Source organism: Heloderma suspectum, chromosome 5, assembly GCF_057233095.1.
Source record: "Heloderma suspectum isolate Gila_16-S chromosome 5, 16-S_ref, whole genome shotgun sequence".
Taxonomy (NCBI): Eukaryota; Metazoa; Chordata; class Lepidosauria; order Squamata; family Helodermatidae; genus Heloderma; species Heloderma suspectum.
In genome coordinates, this window is record NC_139462.1 from 112,002,890 (window position 1) to 112,022,368 (window position 19,479).

Here is a 19,479-nt window from a genome sequence, read left to right on the forward strand (position 1 = left end):
CACCAGGGAAGGTGCAGCCCATCACTGCTCTGAGAGTATATTTCTGCACTTAATGCTCCCCCTTCTATTGCCATTCCACACACAACTGTTCTCTCTTTTCTGCTGCTGTGCTCCACTGGGCCAATTGGAGATTTCTTATAATAGATTGCAAGTGGAATAATCTTCGTTTGGTAAATCAGAGTGTAACCTCCAGATAACTTCCTTGTCTATGGAATATGTCTTCCATATTTCCATATATACATATTTCAACCCAGGTCCCCTCAGTGCGAGCCAACACTGAACCCATATGGGTGTGCTACAACTGAAGCTCCCAGTAGTTGGACTTTGACACCTTACATCTTACACCATCAGCACTCATATTTCCATGGCAAGCCTGGCAGACTGAGGTCTGTACTTTGTGGGTACCAACCAGGCTAGGGGTGTTACACTCACATGTGAGCGCCCCTCCTCCAATGCTTGGGAGTAAGATCAGGGTGAAAACAGTCTTGCCAGCAGGGCTGTGCTCATCTCAGTCCTGCAAACCACTACACATCCCCTTACTCTTGTCCCATGGCCAAGAGCAAGGGAAGGCAGAGGCTGTGGTCAGCACTCCCCCAAACTCAGTGGAGCATCTTTTCCTGCTGGGGACTGGGGCTATGTCCCAGAATCTCCAGCAGAAAATTGACTCTATTCACATCATCTTCAGCAAGAAAATGATCCATTGCAGCGTTCTCCTTGGGGCCCATCCCCCAAGTTTCTCCCTGGGGATTCTGGGACTTGTAGTTCAAAGCCTGGGTGGGAAAGGATGCTCCACCATGCTCTGGGAGAGCCGACGACAGCCTCTGCCTTTTGCCCTATGATAACTTTCTTGACCTTGGGGCAGGAGAAAGCAAAGATGGCAGCAGTAGGGGCTTCTTGAGCGCACTTGAGTTTTTCTGCATTTTCACTTGAAATGTAAACAGAAAAAAATTGACTCCTTCTGGGGTGAATGGGAGGACAATTACCCATCCATTCCTAATCTGGGCTGCTCTTCCAGCTTGCCTAGCTGACTCGCCAACTGCTATAAAGGCCTCGCCTCAGAACTTGCTTCTCGGCCCAAGAACTCTTGTTGGGTGAGGGCACTGCCTAGGTCCTGGTCTCAGCCCCCAGCCTGGTGTTGATTACACGTTTCCTCTGTCCTTTCTGATTCTAGATTGCTGCCTTGAGCTTGACTCCTGCCTGTTTTGATCACGCATCTGCTTCTGGCTCCCTTGGTCTGGCAGCCAACTCACCCTAGGTCTTAGAACCTACCTGCCTGAAGCCTGATTTTTGTCATGGCCTGACAACATGATTTGTTGTCTTAACCTTGCATAAGATCCCAGACTGTAAAACCAAGGTTGAGTTTGTCACCTTGCAGTCAGAGAGGCAGGGAAAACGCTTTAACCATGGTTTGCTGGGTGCAGATGTAGTGCTTAATCCTGGTGGATGCATTTGCAAACCAACTTCAGACCTGTGGTTTTGCATCTTTGGTTGCAGACAGTTCTTAACTTGGGCTAGTGCATGTTGCTGGTCACGTTCTTGATTTGGTCTTCTCTCCCAAGCAGTTCCCTGAACGGAGTATTTTGGCCTTTTAAAACAGAACAATGGTAAAAGACAGACAGATCTCAGGATATCTTGCTCTATTATTTCTGTTTAGACATCCAATTAATATTTATGTAATAACTCTTTTCTTTCCTTCCTTTTTTTCTTGCTGCCTGAAGGCCTGAGCTACAATGTCTCAGTGGGATTTGGGAGTAGGTTCTGCTTGACATATGTATTTTTAGTAACTAATCTTAGCGGTGCATTAAGTATTGTCACTGCATGTAAATAAATGGAAATGTTATTTGAATGTGGGTTCTCCCCCGCCCCTGTATCTGTCAGATTAAGATGTTCAACTGAGTAAGTTAGATGGCCACAAGAGAAATAGAGATTACTGTGTAAAATTATTTTTAATTGGGAGAAATGGTAATAAAGGAGAATACGAAATAGGTCTGAATTTAAGGATTGTAAGTTATGCAGAAAGATGTGGTTTGTAACTTAAAAAAAAACCAACCATGATAAGCACTAAGTCAAGATAATTTTTCTCTTTAACTTGGCAATTAAGAGTATAGACAGCATCCTTACATTTTACTTACCACATTTTACTTCTGCTTACATTTTAATTCTAGAATGTTGCCACCTGGGTTATGCCTTCCAAATTCAAGTACCATGGAGCATACAGATGTTGACTGTGGACATATCTACATCACAAACTTAAACTGGCTCAATTGTGTGGTGTAGCTGTTGTCACCACAAGGATATTGCTGTGAATGACATCACCACGGAAAATTTACTTCCACTGCTATCTGCTGTACTGGCCACATGGATTGTCCTCATCTCACTGCATGTAGTCACATCCTTGTTCTGCATGCCTGGCATCCACTGGTGGGACAAGGCTACTGATGATGTGGGCAGTCAGTGCAGTGTGTAGTAATAGGGCCCCTTAGCTTAGTAGAAGAGAGGAAGCTTTGTGTGGAGAAAGTCCCAGGTTCAGTAAAGGATCTCCAGTAAAATGATCAGAGTAGTTAGACCAGTGGTCCGGCTCAGTGTAAGGCATATTTTTAAAGAATACATTTGTTCAGTAGGAGGATACTGGCATTTATAGTGAAAGGATGTCAGGCCCTGTGGGGATGCCATTTTTGGCAGTGTCCCTGGGGCAAGGATATAGTGTACAGCAGAGTTAGCAAAGATGAGGTTAGAAGTACCTATCTTAATTAATTCTGCAGTTAAAATATTACCTAATGTACAACATAAGTGATAGTGAGTAGGCATTCCAAACATTGATTCTGATGTTCAGCAGGCATCACAGTCCAAATAAGTACATAGATCAGGGGAGGACTACTTGTGGCCCTTCGATGTTGTTGGACTGCAGTTCCCATGATCCCTGGCCAGCATAGCTCATGGTGAGGAATGATGGGAGTTGCAGTCCAACAACATCTGGAGGGCCACATGTTCTCCATCCCTGATGTAGATAGAAACAAAGTCGCCCTTCTATCCAGAGGATTCAATAGAGCTAATTTAACCACCTTTTTAAAGAGTAATGAATTTGTTCCAGCTTTTCTCTTTTATTTGTTATACCTTTCATCTTCTGTCTTAATTAGTATTAGATTATTGCATGTTCCTCCATCCAGTCTTGCAAAGGAAAGGTGTCATATAGAAAGGCTGAACATCTCATCATGAGTCTTCTTGGGACCAGAGCTAGCAGGCTTTTTTCATTATACTTGCCTCCATGTGCAGAAGTATTTCTTTCTAAATTTCTGATGAAGTTATCAAAATACATTTTCATGTACTAAAAAACACAAAAAGGTACCAAAAAATGAACAGTGCTAGCATCGCCACAATGCAACGATGAAGTATAGCTCTTCACCCTTTTCCTAGAAGTTCCTCTCATTTTGAGGTGAGCAGTCTCTACAACTTTACCCCACACCAACATTGTCCCACTTTCTGGGTGGGATGACACTAGTGTAGGGAAGAACCACAGCATGTGCCATGGGCATGGCACTGCAGGAAACAGCTGTGCTCTGCCAGTTTCCACTCCACTGGAATAAGTAAACAGTGGAGGAACAGAAAAGGCACCTTGCTTTGTGTCTGTGTGCGTGGAGCAGTGGGGGGCGGGGAGTAGCTTTCACTGGAATACTTTTGGAATCACTGTGTAGATACAGAAACAGCATTCCAGCCTTCCCGAGGGACTAGCTTCATGTTACATTCAAACACATGTAGCAGAGACCAGATACTTTTTTCTTAAAAAGAAATGCAGCTTAAGGCCGTTTTGAGCAGAGAAAAAGCAGGGTATGGGAGAGGATGCTTTACCCTTTCCCTACTGGCTGCTGCTTTGCCACAAATGCCGTCCCGCTCCCCCACCCAGTGTTTTCTCTCTGCAGATTCTAATGTATGTTGCCATTCCAAATACAAGGCTCTGTTGCATGTGTTTGCATGGGATTAGCCCATCAGACTGGCAAAACAAGGCTGCCATATGCTTGTGGTTCCCAAAGAGATCCTTTCCCCCACCCCAGATACACTTTTTAAAAGAAGATTCCATCTTCCCCCTGCTTCTGACAAGATTTCCCTATGTCAAGGGAAATTTCCCTCGAACACTGTTTCTGAGAGGCCTGTAATTCTTCCGTGTTATGAAATCCCCATGGAATCTCTGGGTGTGGCTTTGATTATGTTGATGTCTGCAGCAAGAGGGGAGGTATTTGATCTGGGGTAAGAATAGGCTACGATTTTAATATTAACACTGCCAGAAATCCATTAGCGTCAGCATTCTTGACTTTTCCTAAGCTAGTGCCTACAGGGCCATTTTGATAAACACTCTACAGACACATAATTGTTTCTCTACCAGAAAGCTATGGCTGTGTTTTCAAAAGTGACTCATGATTGGGGGGTTTGCTTTCAGAACAAGACAAGGAGCTGAGTCTCAAAGAACAAGTGTCGATACATACTAAAGGGCTCCTTCAGGGTGTTTCAAGCTAGAAGCAGAACATTTCTAATTTTGTATTAGAAATCTTGGCCAGCTAAAACAACAGCCAAAGGAATATCTGATAAAAATGAAGAACAAAAGAGGTCTAAGTAGTTCTTGAGTTATTTCTCATTTATTGGAGACTAGATCTAAAATAATGGGTTGCAGCAGTAATGTAATAATATTCAACATTTATAGACTGCTTTTCCTGGAGTCCCATTATCTCAGTAATCTCTGGAGACCTGATAGTCTAGTATTATTATTCTTATATTGTAGATGGGGCACAGGTTAAGGTCCAGTGAAGGCTGGTGGCTCCGATGTCAGGAGGGGAGTGAATCCACTCTGGGTTTCAGTCAGAATCAGTCAGAACTCTAAAGGAGCCACCTTGGATGGCTCCTTTAGAATTCTGACTGGTTCTGACTGAAACCCAGAGTGGATTCACCGCCTCACTGACATCAGAGCCACCAGCCTCCACTGTTAAGTTCACTGAGTTCATGGGTGATAGGAGATTTGTATTTGCAAGCCATAGCTTACACTTTTACCCAGTAGCTTGAGCTTGCAGTTGTTTGATAGTCCATCAAAGTGATTTTTGTAAATCTCGATAATCCCTAGAATCTTACATCTAAAATCTTTGTCTTAAGTAGCTGCTGTGGTGGTAGTCTATATTTGTAAGAAAAATATAGACTGTTCTTACAAAGGGTTCAATCTTATTCTGTTCCTTGTTACGTGAACACAAATCTTGTTCTTAAGCCCTCTTCTGATGTAACAGGTTGTGCTCCGTGGTTTGTTTTTTAAAGTGGCCCTGTGAGTGTATTCACATAGAAATTTTACACACATGCGCATACACAAATATCTACGATACATCTCTTGCATCCATCCTGAGGGTCAGTTTAAAAAGGAAACTGGGAAATAAATTATTAGGATTGAAAAAATCTGGGTTGATGAATCTGAATTCAAACTTTATTCCTTTTACTGTTAAAGATCTTGGATTTGTGTTTGCTCCTGTCTTGCTCTATGACTTACACTTGGGTGTAAATCATATGAGAAAAAAATATTGCACAACAATGTGGCCTTATGGGACAGGGCTCAGCTGTAAAGGCAAAACAATGACAGTGAAGAGTCGGTTCTGGGTATGTCTTGGTTTTCTTCAAATCTAAATTATATTCTTTCTATTAGCATTAAGCTCTAGTCTATGCTTGCACTATTTCTGATATGGTCGGATTACAGTGGAATATATCTAGCTGTTGTTTTTTTCCCTCTTGTCAAATCATAAAACTGTCTTTTAGCCAGATGTGGTGATAAAAAATGTACTTGCTTGGCTTAATACAGTTGAACTGTATTATGTTTTTTGGCTCGTAGCATAATTTTGGCTCTGCTGTAGAGCAGAGTCACTGAACCATGACTTTTGAAACTTTTGTTTTGGATGAGATGAGATTTTTATTTAATGTAGTCTCTCTGTTTAAAATAATGCATTCAAAAACATTTCAGTTGCGTTGGTAAGTTCATTCCTCTATGCCTTCTCAATTGTAGGTGGCAAGGATACCATAACATTCAGTGACCTCACTCTTCCTGTTATTCAGAGGTCTCGATCACCATTGCTAACTTTCACCAATGAGCTGCAGCAGAAGACAGAAGGTAAGCATCTGGGATCATAGGGAAAAATTAGTGCAAGCTGCTTTGTCTCTTATGCCAGAAAGTAGGATGCATAGCAGATGTTGCTAAGAGAGCAAGTTTCACCACTGTTTGAATATTTCCCTAGCACCCTGATTCCCAAAGTTTCCATTTTGCCTAAAAGGCCAGGTAGTATAGAACTATTCACATAGGGCAGAGTGGGTTGCAAGCATCCACTACCTTTCCTTTATTGGCATGGACAAAAGAAGAGGGTTCCGTACTCTATTTAGCAGGCATGGGGCTTCCAGGAAGTGTAAAAGTGTACCTTCCCTATTTTGTTCAGATCTAATTAATTCTGACCATACACTTATCGATTAGCTACTCTGAGACCCCAGAGGGCAAAGGAAGTACTAGAAGTACTATGTAAGCCTCTGTCAGAGTAATACTGTGAACACTCAACCATCTATTAGTACTCATTGAAGTCCGGAGCCTACACCCAAAATATGCATATGACCCCTTCTTTTTCCCTGTACTTCTTTTGCATGCAACACTCAGAGCTGGTAAATCAGACCTCTACAGCATTTTACACTACATTCCTTTGTCTGTCTTTTGTATTGGGGGAAAAAAACCTCCCTCAGAACTGAGTCTTTAAGAAGGAATTCGTTTGAGAAAAGTGTTTATAAGACAAGCTTTTACCCTTTCAGTTTTTGCAACTATACTCTTTTTGTGCAGTGTCTTGGGGTGTCAAGCAGAACCCAGGTTTTTGTTTTGACTAAATTTCATACCATATGGGGCTCGAGGGGAATCCAAAGTTTGCCAGTGCCTGTGTTTCCCCATCACAGCCTTTTTCCTTCATGTTTGTAGATAACAAGCCACAGTTTATTATCTAAAACCTAGAGTGTCTTGGCCCATTGGTAACTTGTAACTTTCAATCTCGGATGGTCTCCTGGTTCACAGCAGACCCCTTGAGAAAGAGTCCCATTCTACCTCTTTTGCCCTGGTAGAGGTAATACCTGAGTTCTAGCCTCATTCCCCTTCCTAATCCTGTCTTGCTTCTATAACTTTCCAAGAAGGTAGCCATGGCCCTTCAGAATTTTAAAATACTCAACTCAAAAATATGACAAAAGTATATATTTTTAAAAAATTTGAGAGGCAAATCTGAGCTGATCCAGGAGCAGGCATGTGATGGTGTCATTGTCTGCCCATTCCCTCTCCTGGTTCCCTCACACGGGGCAGTTGGTCTTACATAGCCCTGTAATGAGCCAGAAGATACATGGAAACTGAGTGTTGGTGAGGGGAAAATACTATATTATCAGGGCTATGAAAATTATAGTTCTGGGCCAAAAAAAATCTGTTTTGCAGCCTCTATAAATTATGCACGTTTGATTATTTTTTGGTATTATATATTCTGGTTCTGCCAGTCATAGAGGGGATTGAAAAGCTATGCTGAGGCCGCCCACCCCCATGCCCTGTATGCCTGCCAGGCCTCTAGAAATGTAATGAACAGGCATTGGCTCACATTTCAAGCATATTTTCGTAACCTTAGAGGCAAGAAACATCCTTTAAAAAATCAACGTTTAGGAAGCTGCATTCTGCATCCTACCACACATTCTGTGCTCCTGTGTAGTCAAGACAACCATACAATTCTGCATACAATAGATGTTCCCTTAATGCTTAGGACTTGATGTGGTAATAGTTCACTGATATTTAAGGGTAAAATTCTTAGCCTTATGGCCCTAAGCATGCTTACTTGGGAATAAGTCCCATTGAACTCAGTGTCATTTGTTTCTGAGTAAACATGATAGGATCAGGCTGTAAGAAGGGTATCCTGACACCTAGGCTGTTCCCTTCACTTCCATGTTTCCTTAATGGAAATGGAATATGAACCCCAGAGTCTTCCCTCCTTCTTTTCCTAATGTTTATGTGTTTGTGGCCCAGTTGCTTCATTTCCACTTTATTTAAAATGTTTGTCTGGATAGCTATAGATAAGTTTAAGGGGATGGTGGTTATAACTTGAGAAGTTTGGGGTGGAGGAGGGTTTCTCACAGGATAACTTGCTTGGCTGGTTGGCCCCCTCCCTTTTTGTATATTGTACTGTTACCCCTCCCGCGAATGATAGAAGCAGGTGATGGGTGGGGGTTAAGTTTAAATTAAAATTTTAAAAATGATCTTGATATGGAGCCCCGAACAGTTGGCTACCACAATTTAAAGTAGATACAATTTTGGCTTTCCTTTCTAGTTGCTATTCAGCCAGGTGTATTGCATAACATACAGTTTGTACCAGGTCTTCACATCCTACCACACATTCTATGCTCCCATGCAGTCATGGCAGCCATACAACCTTGGTTCTTCTTTGATTTTAAAAAATCTATCACAATATCAGATAAGATTTGACTGCAAGGTTGATTTTGTTCCATCAAATTGGTCAGTTTACCAGAAGATCGACTTCTTGATTTACAACAAGGACATAATGAACTTGAGAAGAGTTGCCATTTTCCTAACAGCATTAGCTAGAGCAGGCTTAATAAAGCAGAAGAAATAGGTTGCTTCAGAGAACATTGATCGTTTTAAAATTGAGTTATAACTTTTTATGTTTTATTTTGGTTTAATCAATATACACTTTTATAATAATTGGAAATTAGTATCAGGGAATTTTATCATTAATTTTTAGTTTGCCAGCTCCAATTATTAGTAATTTTCTTTGTTCTATGTTTCATTTGTCCGTTTTTTACTTTTGTAATATTCTGGATATTTTCTTTCTGTTATATTGTGATGATCTAGGGTTATAAACAATAAAATAGAACTTAACTGATTTTGTTCTGTGAACTTGGTCAACTGATTTTCTTTTGTTCTCTAGTAGAAAATAAGCATAATTTGAAATAGTGTATTAAACATTCTATCATAAAATATTGCAAGCAGACTAGCCCCAATTATCTAAACAGACTCTGGGGACAATCATTCCGTCAAATTAGCAAGTAAGCAAACTCCTCTCTCCACACCTTCTTGCCATCTCTGAATCTGTTCTAGTGGTCCCCCATGGATCTTAATGCATTTGGATCAGCTATAATCAAGGCTGTTCATACGTGACACACACATTTTTCATTACTAAAAATTCAGCATTTAAAAATATGAAGACGTGGTTATTTTTGCATAACGCTATTCAATTTGCACAGTTCATTCAGAACCCAGTATTAGAATTTTGAATGGAGTGGCAAGAGAGGTTACAGGTAAGTAAAGGGCAGTAGGAGATATATAGAAAGGGGAAGGGTCCATCATTCACTGGTAAATCACATGCTTCACCTACAGAAGATTCCAGGTTCAATCCTTGGCAACTGGCAAGATCTGTTCAAAGTTGAGCTTTTAAAATTTCAGTAGGAGAGTGAACTTGGATAGTGAAAGGCTGTCTTCACACCTGAGTTTTTTTTAGCAGGATCGTTCTTCTTTAATCACTGGTTTTCATGGGAGCTTTAGATGCTGTCCTGCTGCTATCTCACAACTTTCTTTCCCTTTTCCCGTGTTATCTGAGAACAGGGAAAACCCGACATTTTCTATGCTTGCAACTGAAATCGTCATTTCCCCTTTAGCTCTGTGTGTGGGTGTGTGCTAGGGGGTGTTGCTGGGCGGTGTTGAATAACACTGTCATGACAATAAATTGGTGGGAAGGGGAGGCAGGTCACTGACTGGGCTTCCAGTGACCATTTCTGCCTCTCTCCCATTCTACTACAGATTCCGGGATCCCCTTGAACACAGCAATGCTTACTTCTGAGTAAACCCATTGGCTGTAAGGCTTTCCTTTCCCGGGAATAAGTGCCATTGAAATCTGTGTGGCTTGCTTCTGAGTAGGCATGCATAGGTGTGCACTGTAAGTCTACTTAAAGTCGCAGTTTTAAGGTCTCCCATCCCCTTCAATGCATTTACTTGGAACCTCCCCCTCCCATTGACTTCACTGACTGCTTCTTCTCCCTTTTGCTCACCAGTTTGATGGGCTTTTTTTCCTCCCAAGGTGGATGGGGGAGTCTCCCTTCTCAGCCACCCAGGAGAAAGGCTTGACAGTTAAGATTTCAATGGGTATTAAAAGTGTATTCTCCCCTGAATAAATTCATCATGCAGAGCTTGGAGTGATCATTTTTAATAGTATCTTTTTTGGCTGTGGAGTTGTTTTAGATAAGGCAGTAATGCTGAGGTGGTTTTCCGTAGTACTCCCTCCCACCTAGCCAGCCACTATCTCTTCTCCTAGCCCACCTTGCAGGGTCGTTGGGAAGCCAGAATAAGGGGGAAGAGCAACAACAGCATGTGGGGGTGGGGGGAGTAAGCCGGGTCTAATGAAGAAGGTGTCCCCTGTGAAGCGGTCACGGGGAAGGGGGCTGCTAGGGATGGCTTGATGCATTGACTGTATACACGTCCGTTTGTGGATTTCTTATTTCTGTAGTTGGGAACCTGGAAATCGGTATACCCTTCAAACTCAGTAGTGCAAGCAATGTACTGCATTTAATTCCATCGCACACTGACATATTTAGCAGAGAAGGACTAGCAGCGCCAGCAACCTCAGGGTAAGCCACCGAAGACTCTCTCCCTCAGAGGAAGGAGGGGACCAGCTCCCACAGCTCCCTATCCAGGTGACTAGAACTGCTTCCAACTTCCCTCCTGTTGTGGAGGAGTGGAGGGATGGGGCAGAGCCATCAATCATGTTACAGGAACCAGTGATCAGGGGAGGGGAGGGGCAATGGAGCCAGCAGCCCCCTTCTGTGCTGATTGTTCCGTGCAGCTTGGCCCAGCCATGAAAAGATATGATGCGGAGGGACGCGCTATGAGAGATGCCTGTATACAGGGCCAGTGTAAATCCCAGAAAGGACCAGGAATCAAAAGGACCAGTTTGTAGTGGGATAAATGCCAGGTGTGAAGAGAGCCAATGTGGCTAAGCTTGGCTGGTTCTTGCAGAACTAACTGTGTAGCAGAAAGCTTGTTAATAGAGAGGGAGATCATGTAGCAAGACCAGCTTGTGCGTGCATTACATTCAGAAATGCTCCCATTTCCATGATCCCCTCAGCCTAGTTCATGGAACCAAATCCACCTTTCAGTCACATTTTATCCAGCACTGTTAATTACACATGAACTTTACCTGAACAAGCAGACCTCTGTGTGTGCTGTCACTCTGCATGAATGCACAAAAAGTTGTGGATACAGAATTATGCTGTATTTTGTGGTTTAAATTATTGTGAACTGCCCAGAGAGCTTCTAGTATTGGGTGGTATAGAAATGTAATAAATAAATAAATAAATAAATATTTAGCTTCATGAGAACCTCAGAGCTTCAGGTGTTAGAACTTGCTAAGGGAACAGGAAACCTGAAGAAAAGCATGTGCCTGAATCTCTGAAACTCAGAGATTCAGATAAAAACAAATGGTACATTTCTCATAGGACTGCTCTGCCTCAGAACGTAGGTGAGGGATCAAATGTTAGGATTTCAAAATGTTCCTGCATATAGGAAATGAGAACTCTTCTCTCTGATTTGTTAACTTTCCACATGCAGAAAGTTCATGTGGGGGGAAGAGTCAAACATGCAAATCCCACACCTGCTTTATGAGGTGGTGCAGTCTGTGAGTTAGTACTCCATGCTGTTTCTTGAAATGTGGTTGTACTAATCTTCTGATGAGCAATTTACAAGAAGTAGTTGCAGAAATTGAGCACTTCATAAAGTGAGGTCATATTCAAAAATAATTTCTTATGAACAACTCATTACATTGTCATTTTCCTTGCTGTCCTTTTACTTATTATTTATTAAGTAGTTCTGTACTGCAAGCATTTCCACTGGGAAATAAAACTTCCTTCTGTTCTTCCTTAATATCTTGTCTTCTTTCTATGGTTGTATTTGGTTTTTGGTTTTTGGTTTTTTTGGTTTTCCCCCTGCCTGTTGCCCTGTTCATCTGCCCCCAAATATTAGAATACAGTAGTTAACAGTGGTCGTACTAATTAATACTCAAGAGGCTTCGGACATCGTAGCTATTACTTCAGGCTGTCTCCAGAGTCAATGTAATTGGGGTTTGTTTTTTTAAAAATGTGTCATAAGTGAGCCAGAATCTGCTCAGCTTTTGTTTCTGTGCTTAACCTCCCCACCACCACCCTGCCCCAATTTAAGGGTTAGTTCTTACTTTACAGCCGTGTTGTGGGATGCACGTCCTCATTGTGTCTTCCCATGCTTTTCACATGATGTTTAGATCCAGAATTCACATTGGCAAGATTATTGTATGCTTACTCACCATCTACTTGGTGCCCAGACAAGACAGAGAGGATAATTCAGTGGAGTCAAAAACAACATTAGTCCCTGCATATGTGGCTCACGGAGGAGCTTAGTAGAAGTTCTTGTGCTGCTGCAAGTAATGTACAAATTGGGCCTAAATAGACTTAAACTTTAATAGGAAATGCCATTGTGGAATGTGAGCCATAGTACCAGATCAGACGTAATGATATTGGTCCAATAAACCATCATTTATTAGGCTGAAAATGACATACCCATCCATTCCCTCCTCCTCTTCCTTCCTCCCTCCCTTCTCATGTGTGCCACAACTGAAGGGATGAAAGAACACACGGGCACAACACCCGCTCTAGCTCTAATAAACTATGATTTATTAAACTGAGATTGTTACCTATTGAGTTGAATAGACAAACTGACCTGATTCACTTAGAGAGACTCTCTTCAAAGGTACGAGAGGAAGCATAGAATCATAGAATAGTAGCATTGGAAGGGGCGTATAAGACCACTGAGTCCAGCCCCCTGCCAAGTGCAGGAATCCAAGTCAGAGCATTCCTGACAGATGACTGTCCAGCCTTGTCTCGAATGCCTCCTGTGTGGGAGAGCCCACTACCTCCCTAGGGAATTGATTCCATTGTCGTATTGCTCTAACAAGCAGGAGGTTTTTCCTGATGTTCAACCGGAATCTGGCGTCCTGTAACTTGAGCCCATTATTCCGTGTCCTGCATTCTGAGATGATCGAAAAGAGATCCTGGCCTTCCTCTCTGTGACAACCTTTCAAGTACTTGAAGAGCGCTATCATATCTCCCCTCAGTCTTCTCTTCTCAAGGCTAAACATGCCCAGTTCTTTCTCTTCATAGGGCTTTGTTTCCAGTACCCTGATCATCTTTGTTGCCCTCCTCTGAACCCTCTCCAGCTTGTCTGCATCCTTCTTAAAGTGCGGTGCCCAGAACTGGACACAGTACTTCAGATGAGGCCTAACCAGTGCTGAGTAGAGGGGAACTAGTACTTCCCAGGATTTGGAAGCTATGCTTCTATTAATGCAGCCCAAAAGAGCATTTGCCTTTTTTGCAGCCACATCACATTGTTGACTCATATTCAGCTTGTGATCGACAACAATTCCAAGATCTTTCTCGCTTGTAGTGTTGTTGAGCCACGTATCCCCCATCTTGTAACTGTGCATTTGGTTTCTTTTTCCTAGGTGCACAACTTGGCATTTATCCCTATTAAATGTCATTCTGTTGTTTTCTGCCCAGCGCTCCATTCTATCCAGATCACTTTGAATTTTGTTTCTGTCTTCCAAGGTATTAGCTATCCCGCCCAATTTTGTGTCATCTGCAGATTTGATCAGCATTCCCTGCATCTCCTCCTCCAAGTCATTAATAAAAATGTTGAAGAGGACTGGGCCCAAGACTGAGTCCTGTGGTACCCCGCTCGTGACCTCTTCCCAGTTGAAGAAGATCCCATTGATAAGCACTCTTTGAGCCCAATTCTGAAGCCAACTGTGGATCCACCGGATCGTTGTTTCATCTAGCCCACTTTGAGCTAGTTTGCTCATCAGGATATCATGGGGCACTTTGTTGAAAGCTTTGCTGAAGTCGAGGTGTATGATGTCCACAGCATTCCCACAGTCCACAAGGGAGGTTACCAGATCAAAAAAATGAGATCAGATTCGTCTGGCAGGATTTGTTCTTGACAAATCAATGCCGGCTTTGAGTAATCACTCCATTTTTTTCAAGGTGCTTACAGATGGATTGCTTTATCATCTGCTCCAGAATTTTCCCAGAGATTGATGTCAGACTGACTAGTCTGTAGTTCCCAGATTCCTCCTTTTTACCCTTTTTGAAGATAGGAACAACATTAGCCCTCCTCCAGTCATCTGGCACTTCCCCCGTCCTCCATGATTTCTCAAAGAGAATAGACAGTGGTTCTGAGAGTTCTTCTGCCAGTTCATTTATTACTCTAGGGTGCAGTTCATCTGGCCCTGGAGATTTGAACTCATTCAAAGTAATTAGTTGTTCCTTGACCATATGCCTATCAATCTCAAGCTGCAATCCTGCCCCTTCAGCCTGTACTTCACCTTTGCCAGGGGGCTCATAGACCCTCTTTTGGGAGAAGACTGAGTCAAAGTAGGAATTGAGCACTTCTGCCTTTTCTTTGTCATCTGTTATATTTTGCCATCCTTATTTAATAGCTGAACAACCATTTCTTTCCTCTGCCTTTTACTATGCACGTAGCTGAATAAAGCCTTTTTGTTGCTTCTATCATCCCTCGCTAACCTCGGCTCATTCTCAGCTTTAGCCTTCCTGACGCCATCCCTGCAATTCTGTGCTACCTGCCTTTACTCTTCCTTTGTTGCCTTGCCTTCCTTCCACTTCCTGTATGTGTGCTTTTTTGTTTTCAGGTCATCCCTAAGCTTTTTGTGAAGCCACATTGGCTGCTTCTGTTGTCTTCCACGTTTTTTTCTTGTTGGAATTGTTTGTAATTGTGCCTTGAGAATTTCCTTTTTTAAAAAACTCCCACCCATCTTGGACTCCTTTTCTCATTAGAGTCGCTTGCCATGGGACCTTACTTATTATTGTTCTGAGTTTATTAAAATCGTCTTTCCTAAAAGCCAGGGTACGTGTTTGGCTACACTTGGCTTTTGCTTCCTTTAGAATCAAGAACTCAAGTATAACATGGTCCCTTTGCCCCAGAGTTCCTGTAACTGCTACTTTATGCACGAAGTCATCTCTGTTGGTTAGGATTAAGTCAAGGATAGCCGATCCTCTACTTCCTTCTTCTACTTTCTGTTGGAGGACGTTATCTACAACACAAGTCAGGAATTTCCTGGAGGGGCCATGTTTTGCAGAATTTGTCTCCCAACAAATATCGGGGAAATTGAAGTCCCCCATTACTACTACATCATGATTCCTTGAAACATTGGCTATTTGCTTTTCAAAAGTTTCATCCTCGTCTTCTCCTTGATTGGGTGGCCAGTAGTAGACTCCGACTACCATATTCCTTTTATTCTTTGTGCCATTTATTTTAACCCAGATGCTTTTGATGGGGCTACCAAGCTCCTCCTCCTGTATTTCTGTGCAGAGATATGTATTTCTAACATATAGTGCAACCCCACCTCTCTCTCTGTTCTTCCTGTTCTTTTTGAACAAGTTATATCCTTCAGTTGCTGTATTCCAGTCATGAGAGTCATCCCACCAAGTCTCAGTTACACCTGTCAAGTCATAATTTCCCTCCTGGATTAAGAGTTCAAGTTCGTTCTGTTTGTTTCCCATACTCTGGGCATTAGTATACAGACATCGAAGAATAACTTGTACTTCTCCTCCTCCTCATGCTTCTGTGTTTTGTCTAAAGAAGGGAGATTTTCAAATGGGGAAATGCACATGCTTGTCCCTGCATCTCTTTGTGGATGAGACCCTTTCCACCACTTCTCTCAGACATGAAAAGGGTGCTCTCCCTGAGCACCCATAATGCCGCAAAATGCATTATGTACATGCAGATTTCTTGTTCATCACCAAGAGCCTGAAACTGTGCATTAAATCCACTGAAATGTAATACTTTCCCATTTTTCTCTTCTAGGAGAACAAACCAAGGAACTGGAGGAAATGTGTACTGTTAAAAGAGAATTGATATTTCCAGAGGAAACGGCTGCAGTTTCTGATGATTCCCACACAAACCAAAACAACGGTAACAAAGCCAATCATTTTCATCCATCATTACCCCAGTTTCCTTCTGAGGAAGATGATGTAAATGGCTTTGGGAATGAAATTATTAAGCTGACGGAAGAGCAGACAGCTGCGGAACTGGAAGGGAGCAGAGCCGAATGTCTGACAGAGAGCCAGACAGCAGGTCAGCCAGAGCTCAGCAGCTTAGCTGAAGGCGAATCCCCCGCGTCCAGACCTCATCCCTTTGACTCCACGGAACCATCCAACCTAGAGAATGGACATGCCTGCGGCAGCCAGGCTGTGGAAGGCGAGAGAGAAACCCCAGAAAGCAACACTGAGAGCACTGGTGAGAAAAGCGATGTGAGTGGCAGCATGCTGGACATGAAAGAGGATGAAAAACTAACTCTTTCAACCCCAGACTTAAGTAACAGTCCAGATGATAACCCTGAAGTTCTGAAGGTGAGAGACAGTCGTCCTGATCTCGACTCACTGCGAACGTTTTGACCACGGCCTTCTTTGTTGAAGGAATGTTTGCTTCCCCCATTTGCCTCCCTGTTTGTCTGTTGAAAATATATATTTCCTCCCCTGTTCAACACGTTCGTATGAAAAAACAACAACAACCCCTAGATAAATATAAAAAAGGAGCAGGATTCAAATGATGGCTTTCAAAATTCCAGCCTCTGCTATTTGCTGTGATTAACGTCGCCAGATAGAGTGACATAATTGAGAATAATGGGAGTTGGCACCCCGTCATTATGCTTTATCACGTCTGTTATATCTGTCTCTTTAGTATGTATATTTTTGGCACAGTGCCTGCATGAATGTGTCTTAAGAGCCTGAAATGTCAGGAGGAGGGGGAGTGTGTTGGGGTTTGGTTAAGCAGACAGAATCAGAAATGATCAAATATAAAGGCCCCAATGAGCTCGTTATTTTGTTTCTGTAGACTTTTTGCCATACAGGTTAATAATACTAAACAGCAAATTGTCTTGATTATAACTGGATGCTGCACATGCATAGGCTCTGGCTGCGTGTCATAGGGCTTTTTCCCTCACCTATTCTTGAATGAGCTCTTCCCAATAAGCGCAGTGTGACTTGAATGACACGGGAAAGGGGTGCTGTGATCCTCCTGACCATGTATGGGCTCACATATTCTCCCTCTCCTCTCTGTGTGCCCCTTTTCCCCCGATGCCCACGTTCTTGTTCTTTGCAAATTGTTGTCTGTCTGTCCCTCCCTCTCTCCTCCATCTTTCTACTTCTATATGCTATATAACACTTGCTATGGCAGCTTCAGATCTTGACTTTCTTTAGCCTATTGGTTCCTCTAGCTTTGGTTTATGCTTTGGATGGTATTCAGTCATACAGCCTAGAAGTGGAAATTGGGATCCTTCCATGTTAGAATAACCTCTTTTGAGCCTAAAGAAGGGAGAGTTGGAAACTGGGTGTCTTCTCTGCTATTTGTTTGAGTAATGTTTTAAACTTGAAGTGTACACTTGTGAAGAAGGAAGATCGTTTTTACTTTCCCTTCTGATCCATTAGCCTTGTGGATAGTAGCTGAAATTACTTTTTTGTAGCCATTTCCGCTCTTAAATTCCTCCTGTGGTGGCAATCAATTAACTTCCACTGGGAGAGAATCTTGAGGGCTTCCTGTGTCCCTTGCATAGCCTAGTTCCAATGATGCTGAAATGTTTCTCTGTGGTTCCTGGTAGGACAATGGCTGTGGAATATTTATTGTGGATATTTTGCAGCTGTTGAACTAAAGGGAGGTCTGATTTCTGTTGTTCTGTGTTTTTTTGCTTTTTTTTCCAAAATAGGAAGCAATCTCGGCAGCTGTAGAGCTTGTCTGGGCCTCCAGCCGTAGAGGCAATTTTCCTGCTGGCTTGGGAACCTAATTGTCTGTAAATGTTCATTTCTCACTCCTAGAACTTAAAACCAATTGGAGAGAGGATTAATCCAAATTTAACAATGCCGCTCATAAGAAAGGAGGAAATCCTTCCTGTGTTGAGCCCTTATTTGATAAAGTGAATATCTGCCAGCTGCACATTGTTACAGTTCGCTTGTTAGCAGGTTCGGGTTGGAAACAGTGGCAGAGCCAACCCGTGTAAGCAAACTGAGCTAGCCAGCAAGTGTGGCTTTGATTAGAGGACTCCAAGTGCACCAGCAGGTTGTATCCTGCAGAGGGTCTCACAGGAACCCTGCAGAGAGCCTCTGTACAGTCAGAATCCTCTGGCTATACGTTATTGCCACCTTCCCCAGCCTGGTGCCCTCCAGATGTTTTGCATTACAATTCCCATCAAGAATGGGCAATGGCCAGAGATCGTGGCAGTTGTAGTCCCAAACATCTGCGGGGCAGCAGGTTGCGGAAGGCTGAATTACTGCTTTTGGCAGGTGGCTGTCAGCCAGCGAGGCCCCATTGCACCCTTCTCTTCATACCCTTTGATCATTCTTCTGGCAAAGCAACAAGGCTGCCATAGTGGAGAGAAGAGAGGTACATGAGGATCTTCAGCTGATGGTTGCGCTTGTCAGGACTACTGACTGCTACAGCAAGCAGGGAAGCTCCTAACTTTGTGGAGGCTCTTTTTAGGCCAAAGATTGTGGGAACTGTAAACAGGACCAAATGACAGTATTTTCAAAACAAGAAAGTTGCACGTAAGTCTTACTTTACTTTTCCCATCCGTTCCAGTGCTTTCTGTAGGCAAAAAGATTTTTTTTCAGTCCTCTGAAATGTTCTTTTAATACTCCCTTGGTCTTGGGCATTGCATCATACTGCTGTTTGCATCCCACACGTCTTGAGCAACACTGGTTTATTCTAAATTAAACGCTTTTGTCTCCTACATTAATAATAAAAAGTTCAACCATTTATTAGTTTGCATAATTTCATTCCTCATGCTGCAGTGGGAGAGAAGGGGGAGGATTACGTTATCTCTTGAATTTGTGGCACTGTTGCTTTTATTGATAGAGTAGCTGACAATGTTATCGACTCGGCACAGTGTTTGTGTTTTTATTGGTAAAATAACAGATAGCCTTATTGTCTCGATTTGTTGTTATAGGAATGACAAAACTGATACAGTGGGAAGAGTAATGAATATGCACCAAACTCATGAATATGAAATTCTGGAATTTTGCTCATCATAAATAAGACATTCCACATCCCAATGTTCATTTCAAAATATATATTTCTTTCTGGCTTTGTCACAGCGTGATAAGGACTACAGCTAATGCCGATGAAGTCCTAGTGTAGAAAAGTAGGCAAGGAGGGAGGGCAGCTGGCAGCCTTATGTAAACAAGACGACACCATGAATGGCCAGGGTTTTGTACCACTTTAAACAATGGTGTTTGGGTTTTCATTTTTATGCAGAGTCTTGTTTGGAGCTCAGCTGTGCCAAAGGAAATGTTGGCATTTGAGCTTAGTGCATTCCTTTGAGTTGGAAAGATGCTATTATCGGGAGAAACTTAGTTAAG

The 19,479-nt window shown here is 42.5% G+C and overlaps 1 protein-coding gene across 3 annotated transcripts in view; it reads left to right on the top strand.

Annotated features, from left to right (window-relative positions):
• Positions 1 to 19,479, top strand: part of CCDC149 (coiled-coil domain containing 149) — a 94,347-nt gene that overhangs the window by 69,692 nt on the left and 5,176 nt on the right. The window contains exons 11-12 of one of the 3 annotated variants that reach the window (XM_084857010.1): positions 6,026 to 6,130; positions 15,935 to 16,479. In XM_084857010.1, coding sequence (XP_084713136.1) covers positions 6,026 to 6,130; positions 15,935 to 16,479 — 650 coding nt within the window. The remainder of the gene's footprint in view (positions 1 to 6,025; positions 6,131 to 15,934; positions 16,480 to 19,479) is intronic. The other 2 variants (XM_084857012.1, XM_084857013.1) reach the window with 2 other exon arrangements.